Source organism: Aedes aegypti, chromosome 3 (assembly GCF_002204515.2).
Source record: "Aedes aegypti strain LVP_AGWG chromosome 3, AaegL5.0 Primary Assembly, whole genome shotgun sequence".
Classification (NCBI taxonomy): domain Eukaryota; kingdom Metazoa; phylum Arthropoda; class Insecta; order Diptera; family Culicidae; genus Aedes; species Aedes aegypti.
The window spans coordinates 328,266,971-328,286,043 of NC_035109.1; the positions used below are offsets into that span (position 1 = coordinate 328,266,971).

General features: G+C 40.0%; 1 protein-coding gene across 2 annotated transcripts in view; it reads left to right on the forward strand.

Annotated features, from left to right (window-relative positions):
- LOC5572184 (ecdysone receptor) overlaps positions 1–18,780 on the forward strand; it is a 754,961-nt gene extending 736,181 nt beyond the window's left edge. For both annotated transcript variants that reach the window (XM_021854524.1, XM_021854525.1), the window contains 5 exons: positions 3,306–3,476; positions 3,785–4,095; positions 4,171–4,317; positions 4,399–4,551; positions 15,990–18,780. In XM_021854524.1, the coding sequence (XP_021710216.1) occupies positions 3,306–3,476; positions 3,785–4,095; positions 4,171–4,317; positions 4,399–4,551; positions 15,990–16,772 (1,565 nt within the window). In that variant the 3' untranslated portion in view covers positions 16,773–18,780. The remainder of the gene's footprint in view (positions 1–3,305; positions 3,477–3,784; positions 4,096–4,170; positions 4,318–4,398; positions 4,552–15,989) is intronic.
- The last annotated feature ends 293 nt before the right edge of the window (positions 18,781–19,073 follow it).

Genomic DNA, 19,073 nt, shown 5'->3' on the forward strand with positions numbered 1-19,073 from the left:
CCAAACACATTATTTCTGTTCAAGTTATTTGTAGTATTCCTAACGACGTTGAACAAGTCAAGATTGGAAAATAAATGCCTGAAAATGACATTTCTATACGTCACAAAAGAAAGCGCCATAGCAACCTCATTCGATTCGCAGAATCCCGTCCAATCACGATGGCGTACGTGACCGGACATGGCCTCAATCTCTCGATCGCGTCGAGTCGAGTCAGCAATCTCTCGAGCCGATCACTAACCAAATGCTATCAAGATTGCGTTCATCGATCATGGTGTACTATCAGCCAGTAGCCCATCTTTGCACCGACAAGCGGCAAAGGTCAAAGTCGGCGACCTAAATTGGATTATCTGCGTGTTTTTGCAAACATGCCCCAGTTGGGTCATTATTACGTCTTTGCTGCTCTCCCTGTGGTTCAGCAGAATATGGCCGGACTCAATTCTTCCGATGCGGACTTCAGGAAATAACAAGTTCATGATTTTGTTTTGATCAGAGCAATGAACGGGACGCATACAAAGTGAGCGTCCTTCTCTGAGTGCTAGCTTTGCTCATGGACGTCATTGGGAATGATCGAAAAATTTCCATATTAATTGGGGTCTTGTAAATTATTCATCGAATCGGTACACGGGATTGACAGGGCGAATCGTACTTGAAATTGAAAACATTCCTTGAAACGGTTCATCGGCTTGTGTGGGTAGCTTGGGAATGCCACAGATCATCGATACAGATAGATGGCTTGCGATGATTTCGATCAAAACTGTATAATAGGTAAAATGTTGAAAATATGTATGTTTACTTTCTCACATCAAACAAAAGCAATGTTGTGACAGTTCTCACAGCAAATAAAGAGAATTTTGTCTACATTACACTACTACGCAGGCAATAGGGTCCTAAATGTTCAATAATATCTTGTTTTTATTTAATAACACGAAAGAACATGTTACTGCAACTAATTTGGCAATTTTTCCCGCTCAAATAACGGTTTTATTTTAAAATTGGGTCCATAAATGAAATCTTGACACTTTTGTTCATGTTTGACGTTCGCTTAGTCGACAAAAACACCACAGGGGTTTTAGTTTTAACACTGGGGTTGTTCCTATCTGACATTTCTGAAGGGACACGGAAAACAAAATACACCCCAAATTTGAGTTCAAGCCAAGGGGTGTGACAAAATCTAAAATAATGTTTTTTTGGACTTAAGCAAACGAAAAACATTCAAAAAATGAGTAAACACGTATTTGTGGCCTAAACTCAAGCGTTTGTCACTAAAATTTTTACAGGGCTTTAGGACCCTATTGGATTGGTCTATTCATGTCGGCTGTCATTCGTTGATCACATTTGCCATGAAAACGATATAATTTGTTCGGTCGTTAAACGACGAAAAAAAAGGATCTATTTCTCAACAGATATCAAATACAATTGAAACGATTATCAGTTATTCATCTTTTAGCTGAATATCTGTGCCCGCTCCAAAAAATTCACAACAAATTCGGAAATTTCCATTTCGAACGAGCAAAACCTAACCTTGCGAAATTTGTTTTACAAAACATCATCGCACGCTAACATTATTGGTGGCTACTCTCGCTTTCGGCTCCCGGTTTTGCGCGCCTTTTAAATCGCCCTCAATCGTAATTCCCGGGCACGATTGAATATTAACTTCCTGAAGCCCTCACCTCGCCTTGTTCGGAGATCAAAAATCGTCACCGCGCTGCTTGTTCTTGATGATGGCCTGTCACGACAACGATCGTTCCGAAGTCCAAATCTGTCCCGAAAAGGAAATCGAAATGCTTGCATTTTAAGGTTGCACAAGTGAGCACGTGTTTCGCGTCCAGAATGCGTCATGTCGTGCCAGGAAAAGTGGGATCTTGGGGTAAGAGAGTTATTTCTTCGAATGCGATGTTCGAAATGTCGAAATATATAATGTAATGCAAAGTGATTGCGCTGTTCGAGCTTTCAGCAAGGCAAATTTTGTTTGTTTGACTCACATCTACAGTAAAACGTAAACGAATAAATTCAGATCGAACAACGGTTATTGAAATGCGATGTTTTCGCAATTTTTATTCAATAGGGTCCTAATGCCCTATCCCAATTTTAATACCAAACGTTTAAGTTTAGGCCAGAAGCATATGTTTACTCAATTTATTAATGTGTTCACGGTTTTTGAGATTTTGTCACACACTTTGGTTTAAATTCAAGTTTTGTGTGTATTTTGTTTTCCGTGTCCCTTTCAAAATAACGGACAGGAACAACCTCAGTGTTAAAAAGTTGACCCCTGTGGCGTAATCATCGACTAAGTGAACGTCAAATTTAAACCATATTTTTTATTAATTAAATCCTTTATTTGAGCAGGAAAATTTGCCAAAGTTGTGGCAAGAACACGCATCGTCGTGTCATATAATGAAAACAAGATTTTATCAAAATTTCAGGACCCTATTGAGGAATAGACGATTATGGGCCCAGCCATGAAAATGTTATCAACGCAATTCACGTTAGCTTAACATCCAGTTAACATAACAAATGACATGCGATGTTTTCTCTCCTTTCCGGTAAATTTTCAGCATTGAGTCCAATGATGAATTATTTTCGATGTTTCCTTAACCGACTAAATGTTTCCCAACATTCAAATCCTCTCTAAACGGTCAGTAGGGCATAAACGTCTTACCTTAGCTAATACCGCTGGACCGACTCGAATTTCATCCGTCATCATCGCCGTACAAGTTTCGCGTCCATGAAATGCTTTTCCTCTCGCCATCGCTTCGGATTACCGCGCGCAGGGTCAAGCGCGTCTCAAAAAAATCGCCGATTAATTATGCAATTTGCTGTTGTACGTTCAATCGTTTCCTAAACTCTTCTTCTTCTTCTTTCTGGCATTACGTCCCCACTAGGACAGAGCCTGCTTCTCAGCTTAGTGTTCTTATGAGCACTTCCACAGTTATTAACTGAGAGCTTACTATGCCAAAGACCATTTTTGCATGCGTATATCGTGTGGCAGGTACGAAGATACTCTATGCCCTGGGAAGTCGAGAAAATTTCCAACCCGAAAAGATCCTCGACCGGTGGGATTCGAACCCACGACCCTCAGCTTGGTCTTGCTGAATAGCTGCGCATTTACCGCTACGGCTATCTGGGCCCCTAAACTCATTCACCCCGATTCGCCGGCGCGATCCGGCGATCGTGTGTGCATCCGAAATCTTCAGATTTCATTGAATGCTAATTTTTTGCGCAGCAACAACAGCAATCGCTCAGATTTCCGCCTTCCGGTGTTTCAAATTTTAACTTGTCTTCTTCTTTTTTGGTCTTATTCACAGGTCGTGAGGATCTATCGCCTTCCAGCAGTCTCAATGGCTACACCGACGGCAGCGACGCCAAGAAGCAGAAGAAGGGACCCACGCCGCGGCAGCAGGAGGAACTGTGTCTGGTGTGCGGCGATCGGGCGTCCGGTTATCACTACAATGCCCTCACCTGCGAGGGTTGTAAAGGTATGATTCAGGTTTAGAAATAGTGCAGAGTTGGAATTTCGCTGAGGTATCAAATGACGTTACAGACTTTGTAATACAAAACTCGTGACTAGGTCGATAGTTACAGTTAGCGTTCGTTATAGATCATCGCATGCTAAATCATAAACATCGATAGACTTTTTATTCCAATTTTCGGAAATTTCGATCATAATTCTACAGAAATCGTATTTGCGATGTTTTATCATCATAGCATTCAGTAATGTACTGGAACATGTCTCATGTTCTGCTATGTCAAAAACATCGCACCAACTAATAACATCGCATTGCAGGTTTCTTCCGGCGGAGCGTCACCAAGAATGCGGTGTACTGCTGCAAGTTCGGGCACGCCTGCGAGATGGACATGTACATGCGGCGGAAGTGCCAGGAGTGCCGGCTCAAGAAGTGCCTGGCCGTCGGGATGCGGCCGGAGTGCGTCGTGCCGGAGAACCAGTGCGCCATCAAGCGGAAGGAGAAGAAAGCCCAGAAGGAGAAGGACAAGGTGCAAACGAACGCCACCGTCAGTACAACGAACAGCACCTACCGGTCGGAGATACTGCCGATCCTGATGAAATGTGATCCACCGCCGCACCAAGCGATACCTGTACGGAACCCGAGTGCTGTATGCGTCCTCGCGGAACAATCCTTTCGCTAATCCGCTCTTTCCCTCTCATTCCAGCTACTACCGGAAAAGCTCCTGCAGGAGAATAGGCTAAGAAACATACCTCTACTGACGGCGAACCAAATGGCCGTCATTTACAAACTCATCTGGTACCAGGACGGGTACGAGCAACCCTCGGAGGAAGATCTCAAACGGATAATGATCGTGAGTGCAAATCGGGTTCCATCAAACCAACTACGTAGCTCCAAGCGCCTAAATCTAACCACCTTCAACCTTCTTTTGTAGGGTTCACCCAACGAGGAGGAAGATCAACATGACGTGCACTTCCGGCACATAACGGAAATCACAATCCTAACAGTACAACTAATCGTGGAGTTCGCCAAGGGACTGCCAGCATTTACCAAGATTCCACAGGAGGACCAGATCACGCTGCTGAAGGTGAGTTCAAGGGATATACTGCAACCCTTTTGACGGGTCTACCCCGTTTGGCATAATGCCGTATGGCATAATGCCGTTTGGCATAATAGCTGTTTGGCATAATGTCATTTGGCATAACGATCGTTTGGCATAATCGCCATTTGGCATAATAGCCGTTTGGCATAATTGTGAAAACATTGAATTTGATCAAATTCCTGCCATTAAGAAAAGGGGTGCGTATAAACTGCTCACGATCGTACATTCCGTTGTCAGTTAGTGATAGGACAGAAGTATGTCATCATTTTTCAAGGAAACCAATATCCAATAAAGCTCTTTTGGAATTGCATCATACATGACTTCCGGGGTCATTAAGTGCAGGATATTATGGCGCAGCTTTAACAAAAATATATCCAACGCCTAAGTTATTCGATGTCATTTGAAAAAATAAAGAAACATGGAATTTTATGAAGCTTCTTATGGTACGGCATATCGCTGTACCACTGCAGTATCTTCCTTTTTCAAATTATGCCAAACGACCATTATGCCAAACGACTGTTATGCCAAACGACTATTATGCCAAACGACTTTATGCCAAACGACTGTATGCCAAACGGCATAATGCCAAATGGCATTATGCCAAACGGGGTAGACCCCCTTTTGACCGTCATTTCCACTTGCTAGAAGTACATATCGTGTCCTTGATTTATACAAAATAGCAAATACCAGTTATGAGAAATCTAGATGAAACTGAAGTCTCTTGTGTCCAAAATAGTGAGGAACCTGGAAGGCCCAATGATCTAAAAGTCCTCTGCTTTAACAGTCATACAACTCCCTCTTCAAAAACAAATAAGGGAATGATAACACCGTTGATTTTTGTTGAACTTCTGATAATTTAAGATCTTCGTTGTTTTTTGGACTTCACTACTTTTTTTTACTTTTTCTTGCTGTTCAGACTTCATATTTATTGGCTACCTTTTTTCCTTTTTTTTCACACACTGATTCGATAATATAAGAAAGCAGAATCCTCGTCAAAAGTATAGCCGGTTTACCTTGGAAAATTTGGTCCTTCTTGCCTTCTGATCATTTACACCTTCAGGAGCCAAACATCTGAGCGATTTACTTCACTCAGGTCTTTCTTCCTTCTGATTTTTCTTCCTATCTATCATTTATGCTCTTTAGCCTTTCCTATTTTTCAGATCTCTCTTCCATCTTTTGGTTCTTCTTTCTCATTTTTGTGTTTCTACCTTCAGCCTCACTACTTCTCCATGAACCCTTGGTAGTAACGCGCTAGTGGTGGATACGCATCTTGTTTTCTCCCGTAGTCGATGCTTGAAAAGTAGTCGTTTGCGGCTTCTCGTTGCGTTCCGAGTTACTCTTGGCAAGGTCAATATGCACATCCACGGTGTCTTCGGGAGTTCTCCCGTGTATCCTTTATACTCCGAAGCTTTTTCCGATCTTCTCCACAATTTGAGGTCCCTGTCGTTCAGTTGTATACAATCTGATTAGTTGCCTTCTACTTCTCTGCAACAGTGCTCGTCTGTCAGATTCCCTCTATTCCTCTTGTCTTTTTTTTTCGATTGCTTGTCGTCCTTTTCTTTTGATTTATAAGACTGATCTATTGTTTCAGCATTACGGTTTTGCACCATTTTGTCATTCCTACTGTACTTCTCTACTTTCCAGTTTCTTAATGATCTTGGCAACCCTTCCTGTTTTCTCCTCTCATCTTTCTGCCCTTATTGCTGTGTGTCTTTGCTGTCGTTAGGCATTGTGGTTTTCTGCCTGGTCTTTCTCATCTTTTAATCTTTTTGTTTTCTGTTCGTTTTGAATTTATGCTTTGCTGGTAATTTTGTCCGTAGGTCCTATCTTCTTTATTGTCTGCTCCTTCTCGAGTGTTTTTCCTTCTAATTTTTCTGCATTCCTTTTCCCTTCTAAATTTAAAGGTCCCACGATTTTGATCAAATATTTCTCTACGAAAAAAGCGTGCTTACTTCCTTTTTATGTTTTACATTTTGGTGTTTCTCGTCTTTTTTGTCTTTTGATTTTTGACTGATCTGTTGTTTTAACCATGATGTGCTTTACTTCATAAGTATAGAGTATTTTTGCCTCCAGAACTTTTCTTACATTGAATCATCTGGGTATTATGGTCTGTCATCTGATCTTTCTTATCTCTGCCTTCTGCTCGATCCCACTATCTTGTCTTGTCTTAGTGTTTGTCCTGCCTTATGATTTTGCTATCAAATTTGTGTGATGTGAAGCCAGATTCATTTCGGAAGATCCTAGACCAGGGCTACTCAACTTACGACCTACGGACCACACCCGACCTGCAATTTCCCTTGCTGCGGCCCACGATGACCTCAGTATTTGTTAGAATTGAATTTCAATTGAGCTTGCACAAAGTTGTTGAATTGGTTCAAAATACCGTAAAGTGCCGTAATTCAGCGCAGTTAAGGAATAAAACGATTCAAATGGTTAACTAAAAAAAGTATTGCATCAATAAAAAAGCTTTATGAGTGGATCGCTAGCAAATCCATTTTAGATTATGGGAAAAATATAAACTAGACTGTATTCATAATTTAAAATTGAGATTTTTTTGAAATAGTTCACTTGTAGAAATTGCCTAATTCCGCGCACTTTTGAAACGCTTTTCCATATTCCGCGCAGAAGAACGCCTAATTCCGCGCACTCGCGAAGCAATCAAATTAACATTAATTTCAATGTAAGGCAGAATTCATTCATTACGTAACGCTGAAATAGGAAATTTACAACCCCCTCCACCCTCCATAATACTTTTTGTATGACAAAAAGTAAATTTTTGTATGAGCCGTTTAGTTTTATTTCTTATATTTTTATGACTATCACATGAAACAAAGATAAACATTTGTTATGGTCTTTTCATTAACGTGGCATTGATACTTGTGAATTTCGTATAGGGGAATGTGTGGCAGTTTGGAGACCTTAACGAAATTCGATAGAAGTGCAGAAAACATTATCGAATTATCAGTTCTTTGTACTATTTTCAACAATTTTTAGATCCGCACTATTTCCGTTGTCCTATAAAGTTCACGAATGAATGAATGATTTTTCAAAATTTGTAATTTTTCGTGTCGATTTTTTATTGATGGGATGATATGAGCACCCTATTTTAGATTGTGAAATTATCTCATAGAATCATGTAATTAAACTTTAGCCGCTATACAATTGAAATCGACAAATAGAATCATACTGTGGACATTTTTTGTGTATTTACTCAAATTACCTTACTTTTTGAACTCGTCAGCGGACTACTGGAACATGAGCAGATACTGGTAAATAAGTTGATGGTATTTCGAGTATAATTTATTTAGAAAACTGACTTATAACATACATATTGCTTAATTTGCTTGCCAGCTTTGGAGTTGCATTTTACTTCAGTTGAAATTTCAAAAATTTATGCAGTTTTCAAGAAGTGCTCATTCCAATCCATTGGCGAAACCGCCCCTACTACCCCTATAGTTATTTGTATTCTGCATTGTTCATACAACACAAAAACCAGTTCGCATTATTGCTTGGAATCGATATGTCTTAAAAAAATCAATCAATTGTATCCGCTAATGCCACGAATACCTGAAACTTAAATCTGTTAAGCAAACTAGAAACCTCAGAAGATCCATAAAGTTTATCCATAAATTACGTCTCACAAAATATGGCCATTTGCAATCTCTCTTCCCCGTATATCATACTTTTTGTTATTTGTGGTTCACAATGTTAAGTAAATTTTGTGTGCACAGATGTATAGATTCTCTCCTCTTGTGGTATATTGTTCAGACAACAATTTTAAAATTTTTATGGGCTTTGGTCTTTGGATAAACTTTTTCTCTTAACATGAATGACCACGTGGTTTCTGGGCGGTCGCTTTTAGTTTCCCTGTAAGTGAGCTTTCCCGAGATTCTGCTTGCCCGTGAAACGTATTTATGCATGAAGACACTTTTCATTGAAATAGTTAGATGTGAAGACGAATATAGCATGTTTACCTTGTTTATTGTTCAGCGAAGAATAGTGCGCGGAATTAGGGCATTATAAAAAAAAACGTGACCTAAACCCGCGCATTACTTTTTGGGATGAGACTCAATGCTAATATTTGATAAGATTTCATAGAAGCACCATGAAACATATCTGTAGCAAGTAGTTCCATAGAAAATTGCATAAAAAAATAAAACATTTTCAATAAAAAAATCGCTTTTGTTTTTGTCCTACAGTCTTAGCACGGACGCTAAGGAAATTAGAAAAATGGCGTCAACTTCGACGGGCCTCCACTGATTATTTTTTTAAAATGCCTTATTTGCTTTTATTGATGATTCGAACTTATTCTAAATAGTAGTAGCATCAAATAGCATTGAAAGTTGTTGCAATATTGATGTGTATTTCCATATATAAATCGTTTTGTATGAAATGCGCGGAATTAGGAAATGCGCTGAATTAGGGCACTTTACGGTACATGAATTGATCGATCAATAGGTCTGCCCTTGTGCATCTGGCGTCATGTATTCTGCTTTCTGGTAATTTTGCCTTCTTGTTTTACTCTTATTAGGTATATTTGCCTTCTATTTATGTCTTTGCCCTTTAGTTCTTTTCCACTTTCTAGTTTTTTCATTTGTTACTCAGATCGATTGGTTTTGTCTCGCACTATTCTGGACTTTCTGCCTTCTACGGGCCACTGTTCATTCTGAGTTCTGTTTGATCCTTCGACATTGACGTTTGCTCCTGCGGGGCGGACGACGAGGGCAGGATCAAACATGTCGCACATCGTCCGAGTAATGGAATGAAAATGCGCCGCGGATCGTTAGTAGTGTTTGATCTATTGATCGCGTCACTTGCTCTTGCGTGGGCGAGTGATGAACACTTGTTCAGCGTACAACGCGATTATCGAACTATATCGTGAATCCGATTAGGCGTGATTACATCATGGATCGCATCACCAATTACTGGTGACTCCCACATCTTGACCTTATCCCACTAACCCAATATCCTTTCCATGATAACTGTGGAGATGCAGAGGTATACTCGATCTCTAGTAACAACGGTAGTCTAACTAACATTCCTTTTCTTCCCCGATGACCGTAAGGACGTGGCCGGTGCAGTTATTGACTTTTAAAATTTGAGCTCTCAATTTGTGCACATTGGAGAATGAGTAAGCTAGTTCCAAGCCCCATTCAATAAATCTCTGTGCAACTTTGATTGTTCTGGTCAATCACGGAGTAGCAACTACGAATTGTACGGTCATCTATGCTCATGCTCATGCTCTACGGGTCATTGTTCATTCTGACCTATTCCACCTTCTAGTTTAAAAATTATCTATCGTTCACGATTCTTTTGGTCTAGTTATCTTCGAACGTTCTGGTATCTTACCACTCTTCCTTCCTTGCCTTCATAATTTATCTCTTATTCGGTCTTTTGTCACATTTAGGCCTTCTTACTGTCCAGCTATAAAACTTTTTAGATTTCGTTTGTAGTCGGTTTTTGGACATTTCCTCATTGATTTTTTAATCCCTGCTTGCTTTAGCTTTTGTCTATCATATTTTTTTCTGCTATCTGAGTTTTATGTCTGATCTGGTGTTTCAGCATGATGGTCTTACTTAGAATATTGAATTATTCTACCTTCTTTCTGAAGATGTCTAACTTGCAGTCTCTTATGGCTTTTGGCTTGTGTTATTATCTATTTATTCTGAATTCTTACTTCTGATCTCTCATTTTCCTCTTCTTCCTGCCTGCTGGTGTTGCATTCATTTATGGCTGTGGGCCGTTTGTCTCGTACTTCTTGCCTTCTGGTACTTCTACCTTAGGGTACTTGTTCCTACTGATATTTTCTACCTTCTAGCTTAACTGTTATCTATCATTTGTTCTGTTTTTATTTTTTTTTATTTTCACATTTTGGCCTTCATAAGGACGAACTAAACTTGGAAAATTCAAGGTCTTGTATGTATATCTTGTGGTATTTCTGTCTTCTGGTCTTTATTGCTTCTGTCTGCTTTGATCTCCAGCAAAGTTTTTGATGTTGTTCTAGTAACATTTGCTGTCAGCTAGCTTTCATACTTACAAGCTTTTTCTGTTATTTAACACCTTGGTTTATCTCTTGTACAGTTTTCGTGCATTCCAGGTTTTTCTACAATCTTGTATTTTACTGAACATTTGAACTCTTGATCGTTTTGCCTTACCATCTTCTCATTTCCTGATTTTTATTTCCCATCTTCATTATGTTTTCTATTTTCCCGTCTTTCTTGCCTTCTGAGTTTTTTGACTGATTTGGTTGAAAGTTAAGTCTTTCTACTTCCTAAACTCCTCTTACTTTCATCTGGGCTTTATGTGTTTTGGTTTACTTTGTTGTCTGATCTTTCTGATCTATGCCTTCTGGTCATTCCCACCTATTGATTCTCGTTTTACTTTTTTTTTGGCTTTTCATTTTGCTGTCTTTTCTGCTGATGTCCTATGCCTTCTAATTTCAATCTAATGAACCATTGTAAATGAAGTGTAACTTCTTAGCTTTTCCAACTTGATCTTCCTTGTGTTTCTTATTTTAGTTATAGTATTTCTGTCTTCTTTCGAAATTGTGTACAGGTTCGCATAAGCTTTTTCTTTTTGTTTTTTTATATGACTGATCAGATCATGGTCACGTTTTTAAAACATTCAGCACTCTGGCTTCTGAAACTCCAGTCTCTTGTACTCTCTGGTCTTTATATCAATTACTTACTATTAGTTCTGTCGTAAGAACTTCATGCTTTTTGTCTTTGCTGGAATTGAGTGTTTCCGCGTAAAGGTGTTTGTATTTACAATTTTTTCTGTTTACTGGTTTTGTTGACAACTTTAGCCGTATATATAATCATCTTGGATGATTCTGAACTTTTTGTTTTCTGGTCCTTGGACTTTGGATTTCTTGCTCCTTCTATTTGTTTGGCTTCTAGCTTAAATGTATTCTATCACTTATGCTTCTCAGCTTTTCCTTTGTTTGGTATTTTCTTCCATCTGTTGTTTCTATCTGCTTTTTGTCTGTCAGGAGGCAAAAAACAAAAGGCTGAGATACCAAAGGCATGGAGCTTAATGCTCTTTTATGTTTCAGCATTTTGTTTTCCGCCTCCTGACGTTTCTGTTAACTAGATACCAGTTTTCAAAGTTGTGTATGGATTTGCATTTATGATTTTCGATTTCTGAAACGTACTACTGATTCTCATTTTGCTCCTATTTTTTTGTCTTTCGATTTTGCGTCAATTTTGGGTGATGCAAAGGCATTTTCATCTCGGAAGATTTCAGACGCTTTGCCTTCGGGTCTTTATACCTTCGCATCTTTGTTTCTTCTGATGTTTTATACCTTCTTACTTTAATGTAATCAACCATCACACTTCTTAGCTTTTTCAACTAGTTCTAGTTTTTTTCTGAGTTCTTTCTGGTATCCTTAAGGCTTTTTTGCTTTCTGATATTTCTGTCTTCTGGTCTTTAGACATACTGATGTTTCTGTTTTCCACCATAGTTTTCGAAGTTCTGTAAAGGTTCGCTAAAGCCTTTATTTTTTTGGTTGGTCTAAATGATTAATCAGATCACTTCCTTATCTCAAAATATGGAGCTTTCTGCCTTCTGAATCTTTTGGGTTTCTTGTACTCTCTGGAGTATATCCTAATTACTTCTTACCTGGTTTGTCGCCTAATCTTCCTGGTGTCTTTTTATACTGCCATTAGATCTTTCGGCCGAAAGGCTTTTCCCACTTTCTTTCTATTTACAATTCTTTCTGCCTTCTGGTTTTGTTGTCAACTTCGATCGTAACGCCGAATCATCTAGGAAAATTCTGATTTTTTCACCTTCTGGTCCTTAAACTTTCGAGCTTCCGTTCCTACTGATATTTTCTGTGTTCTAGCTTAAAGGTTGTCTATCAGTTATGCTTCTTTGCTTTTCTTTCATCTGTTGTTTCTGCTATCGATATCGATTTCCATCAACTGTTTCGTACTGTTTAAAAATGGTGTGAATGCCGGCCCAAACAGAGTCACTATTTGCTCATGGAATGGTGCTTCATGGGTTTCGAATAGACGATTTCTGTCGCAAGTGTGTTTTTTTCCTTATTGATACAGCGCCAGATTGACCATGGTATTTCCAAGAATATGAATGTTGAGTTAACACAAATGACAGACTGTTTTCAATGTAAAGCGTCGTTTCAGTACAAAATTATTCATGGTAAAATTTTACTGAATTGACGTTCCCAAAACATGTCGATCGGTTGATAAATGTCAAAGTTATTCAAAGTTTATATACCAACATGAAAGTTGGCGCTGTTCTACCATCTAGCTTTCATACTTTTGTCTTTTTCTCGACTCTTTTTTGTTGGGTTTTAGGGTAAATTGGTATAATGCGCCCCAACCGGGCAATACGCCCCACTTCATTTTCTAGGGATTAAGGCTTATTTGACACGTAAATATGATTACACACCGTGAATATCCGCGAAAAACTGATGTTGCACATATAAGATCTTTGTGAAGTATGAACAATCAACAGAAATACCAAAAATATCGAAAATCAGCTTTTTGGCGTAAAATTTTGGGTCCGATAGGGAAGCCTCGTTGTAAATGAAGCCCATCCTTTACTATTGTACTTATTACAAAAACTTTTACCGGAAGAAGACTGCTAATAGACCCTTTTAAGCTTAGCAAGTGGTGGAATTCTCCTTGAAAACATTTCTACAGCGCTGCGGAACTTTTTCTACGGGAGGGGCATATTGCCCGGTTTGTTTTGAAACGTCAAGATTTGAACCGTTTACAGAAAACGTCTTGTACTCTTTTTAGAAGTTACCTGGCACTAAGTAAACAACACTTTGACACCAATAACAATAGAAGTAATCCATTTTCCACTGAAATAGAGCAATTTTCCGTTAGGGGGGCGTATTATACCTGTTTACCCTAATGTCTTCTAGATTATTTTACTGTTGGTCTCTTTTGATTTATATACTTATCTACTTTCTGATCTGTTTGCCTTCTCAGCTACCGGGCCTGTCTGTTTTGTGATCTATATTTTTGCGAAGGTCGAACTTTTGCCTCACATTACTCTATTTGTCATGTATGTTTCCTAGCATTTCCTACTTTTTGCTTTTTTTGTCTTCCGTTTTTTCTTCTGTTTTGTTGTTTTAGGTTTTTATATTTTGACCTTTCTATTCACTGATATTTTTGCCTTTTGGTATATCCTCCTTCTAATATGTCTGCCATTCGAAATATTTTTTGGATTTTTTTTACAGATATACCTTTTGTACTATCCACTTTCTGACTTTTTTTTATTTTCCTATGTAGTAATCTTCTGGTTTTCTGCCATGGTTTCCTACTTTATTTTTTGTTTTTTTTTTTTCATTTTGGATTTTGTTTTCTAAAGTTTTCTACTTCTTCTACCTTCTGGACCTTTTTATATTACGTTTTTTTTAACTTTCAAACTTTTTTTTTTCTATCTTTATTAATGAGATTAGATTAGCCCTAGTCTAGTTCATCTCGGAACCAACGGCTCTACATCCCTTTCGAAGGAAGTCGTCACTAGAACTTTGACGTCACAAGTGGCTATCTCGAGGATGGGATTCAATCCCAGGTCCTCGGTGTGAGAAGAGTGTGTTCTAACCACTACACCAGGCCTGCCCCCTTTTCAAATCTTGTTTACTTTCAAGCCTTTAAGTCACTGGTCTCCAACCTTTCTGATGCTACGGTCCCCATAGAAGTTTAACAAATATTCTGTGGACCCCTAAGAATGGATATCCTTGGCAGACACATAAAAGTTTCGTCCATCCCGTCCAGCCATGGAAGTTCATAAAAAATCGAGTGTGCTGACAAAATCTTCTAAGGATTAAGCTAAAATATCATAATAATTTCCCAATGTTTCCGCTATTAACCATGTTAATTTTGTTTTCAAGTTTGCTGAAAAAACACTCATATTTGGTGAGATAAAATTAGCAAGTAATCTTCAATTGACAGTATAGCATGTACTTTATTAGTAATTGTGTAGATAAAAGAGTAATTTGATAAAATATTTGAAATATTGACCATTTGTAACCCACTAACAAAATGATCTCTTTGCCAAACAAACGAGGTGAACGATTCTTCACATTTATTCATCCCTTTTTTACAATTGCTTCGCGGAACCTCTGAGTAGTCGTCACGGCCCCATAGGGGTCCGCAGACCATCGATTGGGAAACCCTGCTTATGTCATTTTGTTCTTATGATATTTGGCTTATTTTACAACCTTCTATGATATTCATGATCAGATGCATCATTATCAGGACTATGCATTTTTTTTTGCTTGTGAACTACTCCAACTTCATAACTGCTCTTGTGACATCTGGCAGTCTGATTTGTTCTGTCGTCCGATTATTATGCTTTCTAGTCATTTTGTTCTCTTGTTTTCTTTTTTATTAGATTTGTTTTGCCTTCTATGTCTTTGCCCTTTGTTTTTTCACACCTTCTAGTAAATTTATTATCTATTCTTTCTGGTCTTCTTGCCTATTGGTCTTTACATGTACGGGTTATTATTTTCTGCTCTATTCCACATTCTAGCTTAAAAATATCCATCACTCATCATTCTCGGCTTTTCCGACTTTTTTTTGCTTCTCTTTCTTATATATTCTTGCTATGTTCTTGCTCATAATCAGAAGACAGCTGGATTCTAGTCTAGTGGTCTTAAGATGTTCTGCCTTCCAGCCTTCAAAATTTCATGCTTTATTTTACCCATTTCGGCCTCTCTACCGTCCAGTATCATGCTTTCTGGATTTGTCTATTTTTTTCTTTCTGGAGGTTTCGACTTTTTGGCCTTTTTTTCTACTGATTTACTCTGCTTTCGTAAGGTTTGATGTTATGTTTTCTGGTTTTCATTATTGATCTGATGTTTGAGCATCGTGGCATCGTTTTGAAAAGTTGAGATTCTGCCTTCTGGACTTTTTTGACTTCCAGTATTTTATGTCAATTGCCATATGCCTTCTGGCGTGTTCTATCGACGGAACCTTCTGCTTAATGTTCTTGTTACCTTCTGTTTTTTATGTCTTTCGGTCTTTTTTGTCTGCTAGGCTTTTGCCTCCTCGTTCTTCCTACCTTCTAGTCTCTCTATTTGCTCGTCTTTCTACATTTAGATTTTGCTGTCAGTTTTCAAGAATTGTAATTATGGGAGCCTGCATTAGCTATGTCACGATTTTAGGGATCGAAATTCAGTCATATTTGTTGATTCATGCTAAATGTACTGAAAATTGATGCATTTGAATGTGAATTGAATCCATCAGAACCATAGAATTCAACCTTGAATGTTTCAATTTTATGATGCAAGGTTAGCGAAAAGTATTAGTCCTGAACCCTTTTTTTCTTTCTCCACTTTTCGGCAGACCAAATACCGTACAGTCGTTTGACCTATGAACCATTGCGCTAAACTTCCAATATCCAACATCCCATTTCTAATCACAATTCAATTTCTTTCTTCTCCCCAGGCCTGCTCAAGCGAGGTTATGATGTTGCGAATGGCCCGCCGCTACGACGCTGCCACCGATTCGATCCTGTTCGCGAACAACCGGTCCTACACGAGGGACTCCTACCGGATGGCCGGCATGGCGGACACGATAGAGGACCTGCTGCACTTCTGCCGGCAGATGTTCTCCCTCACGGTAGACAACGTCGAGTACGCACTCCTCACGGCGATAGTCATCTTCTCGGATCGGCCCGGACTGGAGCAAGCCGAACTGGTCGAGCACATCCAGAGCTACTACATCGACACGCTGCGGATCTACATCCTGAATAGGCACGCGGGCGATCCGAAGTGCAGTGTGATATTCGCCAAACTGCTGTCGATCCTGACGGAGCTCCGAACGCTGGGCAACCAGAACTCGGAGATGTGCTTCTCGCTCAAGCTGAAGAACCGCAAACTGCCACGGTTCCTGGAGGAGATCTGGGACGTCCAGGACATACCGCCCTCGATGCAGGCCCAGATGCACAGCCATGGCACCCAGTCCTCGTCCTCATCGTCCTCCAGTAGTAGTAGTAGTAGTAACGGTAGTAGTAACGGTAACAGTAGTAGTAATAGTAATAGTTCACAGCACGGGCCACATCCGCATCCGCACGGGCAGCAATTAACGCCAAATCAGCAGCAGCATCAGCAGCAGCACAGTCAGTTACAGCAAGTTCACGCCAACGGCAGCGGAAGTGGTGGCGGCAGTAACAATAATAGCAGTAGTGGGGGCGTAGTCCCGGGCCTCGGCATGCTCGACCAGGTATAGCTAGTGTAGGGCACGGTTTCCGGGCCGGTTTCCATTCCACTGCTGGCCAGCGAAACCATGCTTCCGCCACCGTCGTCGGTGTCGCCTTTCCCCGGAGCGGACGACATTCTGTTCATTGTCGATGGCTAGATAAAGAGGGGGAAAGAGAGAGAGATATAGAGACGCACTCGCCGCACGTGGCGCTTACAGATTCTACAGATTTTCTCTATACCTATAATTGTAAAAAGGCTTTAATTTATTTCTTCTTTTTCGTTTTGGACTTTGTTTTTGTATATTCTTGCGGTTTTCCTTACGCGCGCGAGCATGCCGCTCGTAGGGACCTTGGGCAGTGCTGGACACTGCTGGTGGAATATTGACTTAAGTAACAATACCTAGATAGGAGATACGAGGGGGGCGCAGATTAGAAGGCGAGACGGAACGACACAAGAGGGAAATTCAACATTCTGACAGCATCGTCCAGTGGCACGGTTCAACGTAGCAAGTGACTGAATTACAATTTTTCATTTTTTTTTTGTTTGAAACTTACATTTAGTAGGGCTATTACGTTTAGGTTTTGACTTTTTCGCAAAACAATAAAAAGTATTCCAGTAGAACGCAAACACGGTACATACGCGACGAGAAAGGTTGGGGCGGAACCGTCGGTTCGAAAGTTTTTTGTTTGGTCTGAACGCAACACAAAGAGAGAAAGTTCCGCTGCGCAGGCTTTACTGTGTAATATTAGGAAGTTAGGAAAGAGTCGTGTTTATACTAAATATGACCATTTATAGCAGGAAATCGGGGGGAAACTGCGACCCGCGACATAACTCATCCTCACTCGGAAATGGTTTGGTTGGAAGTAGATGTGTTTCGGACGAGTTGTGGACTCTAACTCCTATTTTAGAAAATAGAATAAAAATTACGATAGAACGAGCTCACCATTACTTGATTGTAGTGGTTATCTTTGTGTCGAGTCATTGTAATGATAGTGGAAGTCGAAACATTCTCCATGGCTTACGGCTCCTGCTGTTGAACAGGACTTTGGCTGTCGAGATGTGCTTCGGGCACGTCAATGCAACTGTCAAACACAAAGAGTATCGTTTCACTTGCACACATATACTTCTATCCAGACATTTCCGTATGCATCTACTACCACTACCCCCTCTGTAACAAAACTGAAGAAAACCCAATCCCCATCCTCCCCTCTCAAAACCCATAAACACACACACTCGTACAACCGTAAGTTTACGCAAATAAACACACGTTTTAGCTGGTAAGGAAAACGAAAAGAGATGGAAGAGGTTCCCCAGTTTTTGGTGGTCGGCGAGAAGAAAACAACCCGGTGAGACATAAAAATCAAACAGTAGTAGGAAACAAGATGCTGCCACCTGCGAATCCGATCGTCGGATTCCGAACACACACACACACAGACACCCATATGATACTAGCCACCCCTTCCCGAAAGAATCACACACACTCACTCATTCACACGAAACAATGGAACTACTGCTAGTTACTACCACTACCACGACAACCACTGCTGTGGGAATCCACGTGGATCCCCCTCCCCCGCGGAGCTCCGTGCGGGAGAGGCCACGTGGTCGTCCCTTCGGTGGCGACCTCTTCCGGTATCGTTTGGCTGTGACTTGTTAATATTTTTAAGATGATGATCAATATGATAACAGAAAGAAATAATGTAGATTATGATGATGATGATAATACACACACACAAACACACTATAGTATAGTTTATGATGATGTATAGTTTTTAGGGAAGTTTCAGTGCGAATCAGTGTGGAGTGCCGCAAGGCAAGAAATCGAGCAACAAGGATACGTTGTAGTTGTACTAAACTAACTCCAGAGAGTGAGGTTAGGAGCGGCGAGTGATTTTATAAATGAGCGAAATGCGAGCGAGTTGTGTATCATACTAGTTGGTAGGGTAGGATAGGCGAGTGAGAATCTTGGCGTGCGAAGATATGATGAAGCGGATCAAAATATGAAGTAGTTGGAAGAGAAAAGAAGCTCTATTATATATGTACAGTAGCGTGGTAAGGAGTACGGCACGAAGGAGCAACACAGTTTAAGATGTACATTTTTTCCTTTACTTTTGAGTAGGGTTTAAAAGAGTGGAGAAGTACTATTATTGAGGATGGAGAGGATGATGTTGATGAGTGAGATGGATGAGAACGCAATCGGTACGGCGCAGGTTAGAGGAGCAGGGCAGAGTGTGGGCGATCGGGATTGGGAAAAGGAGGATCAAAAGCATTGTTTGGAGATGATCATGGAACAATTCAAAAGGAATATCTTAGGGGCTAACTTCTCTAT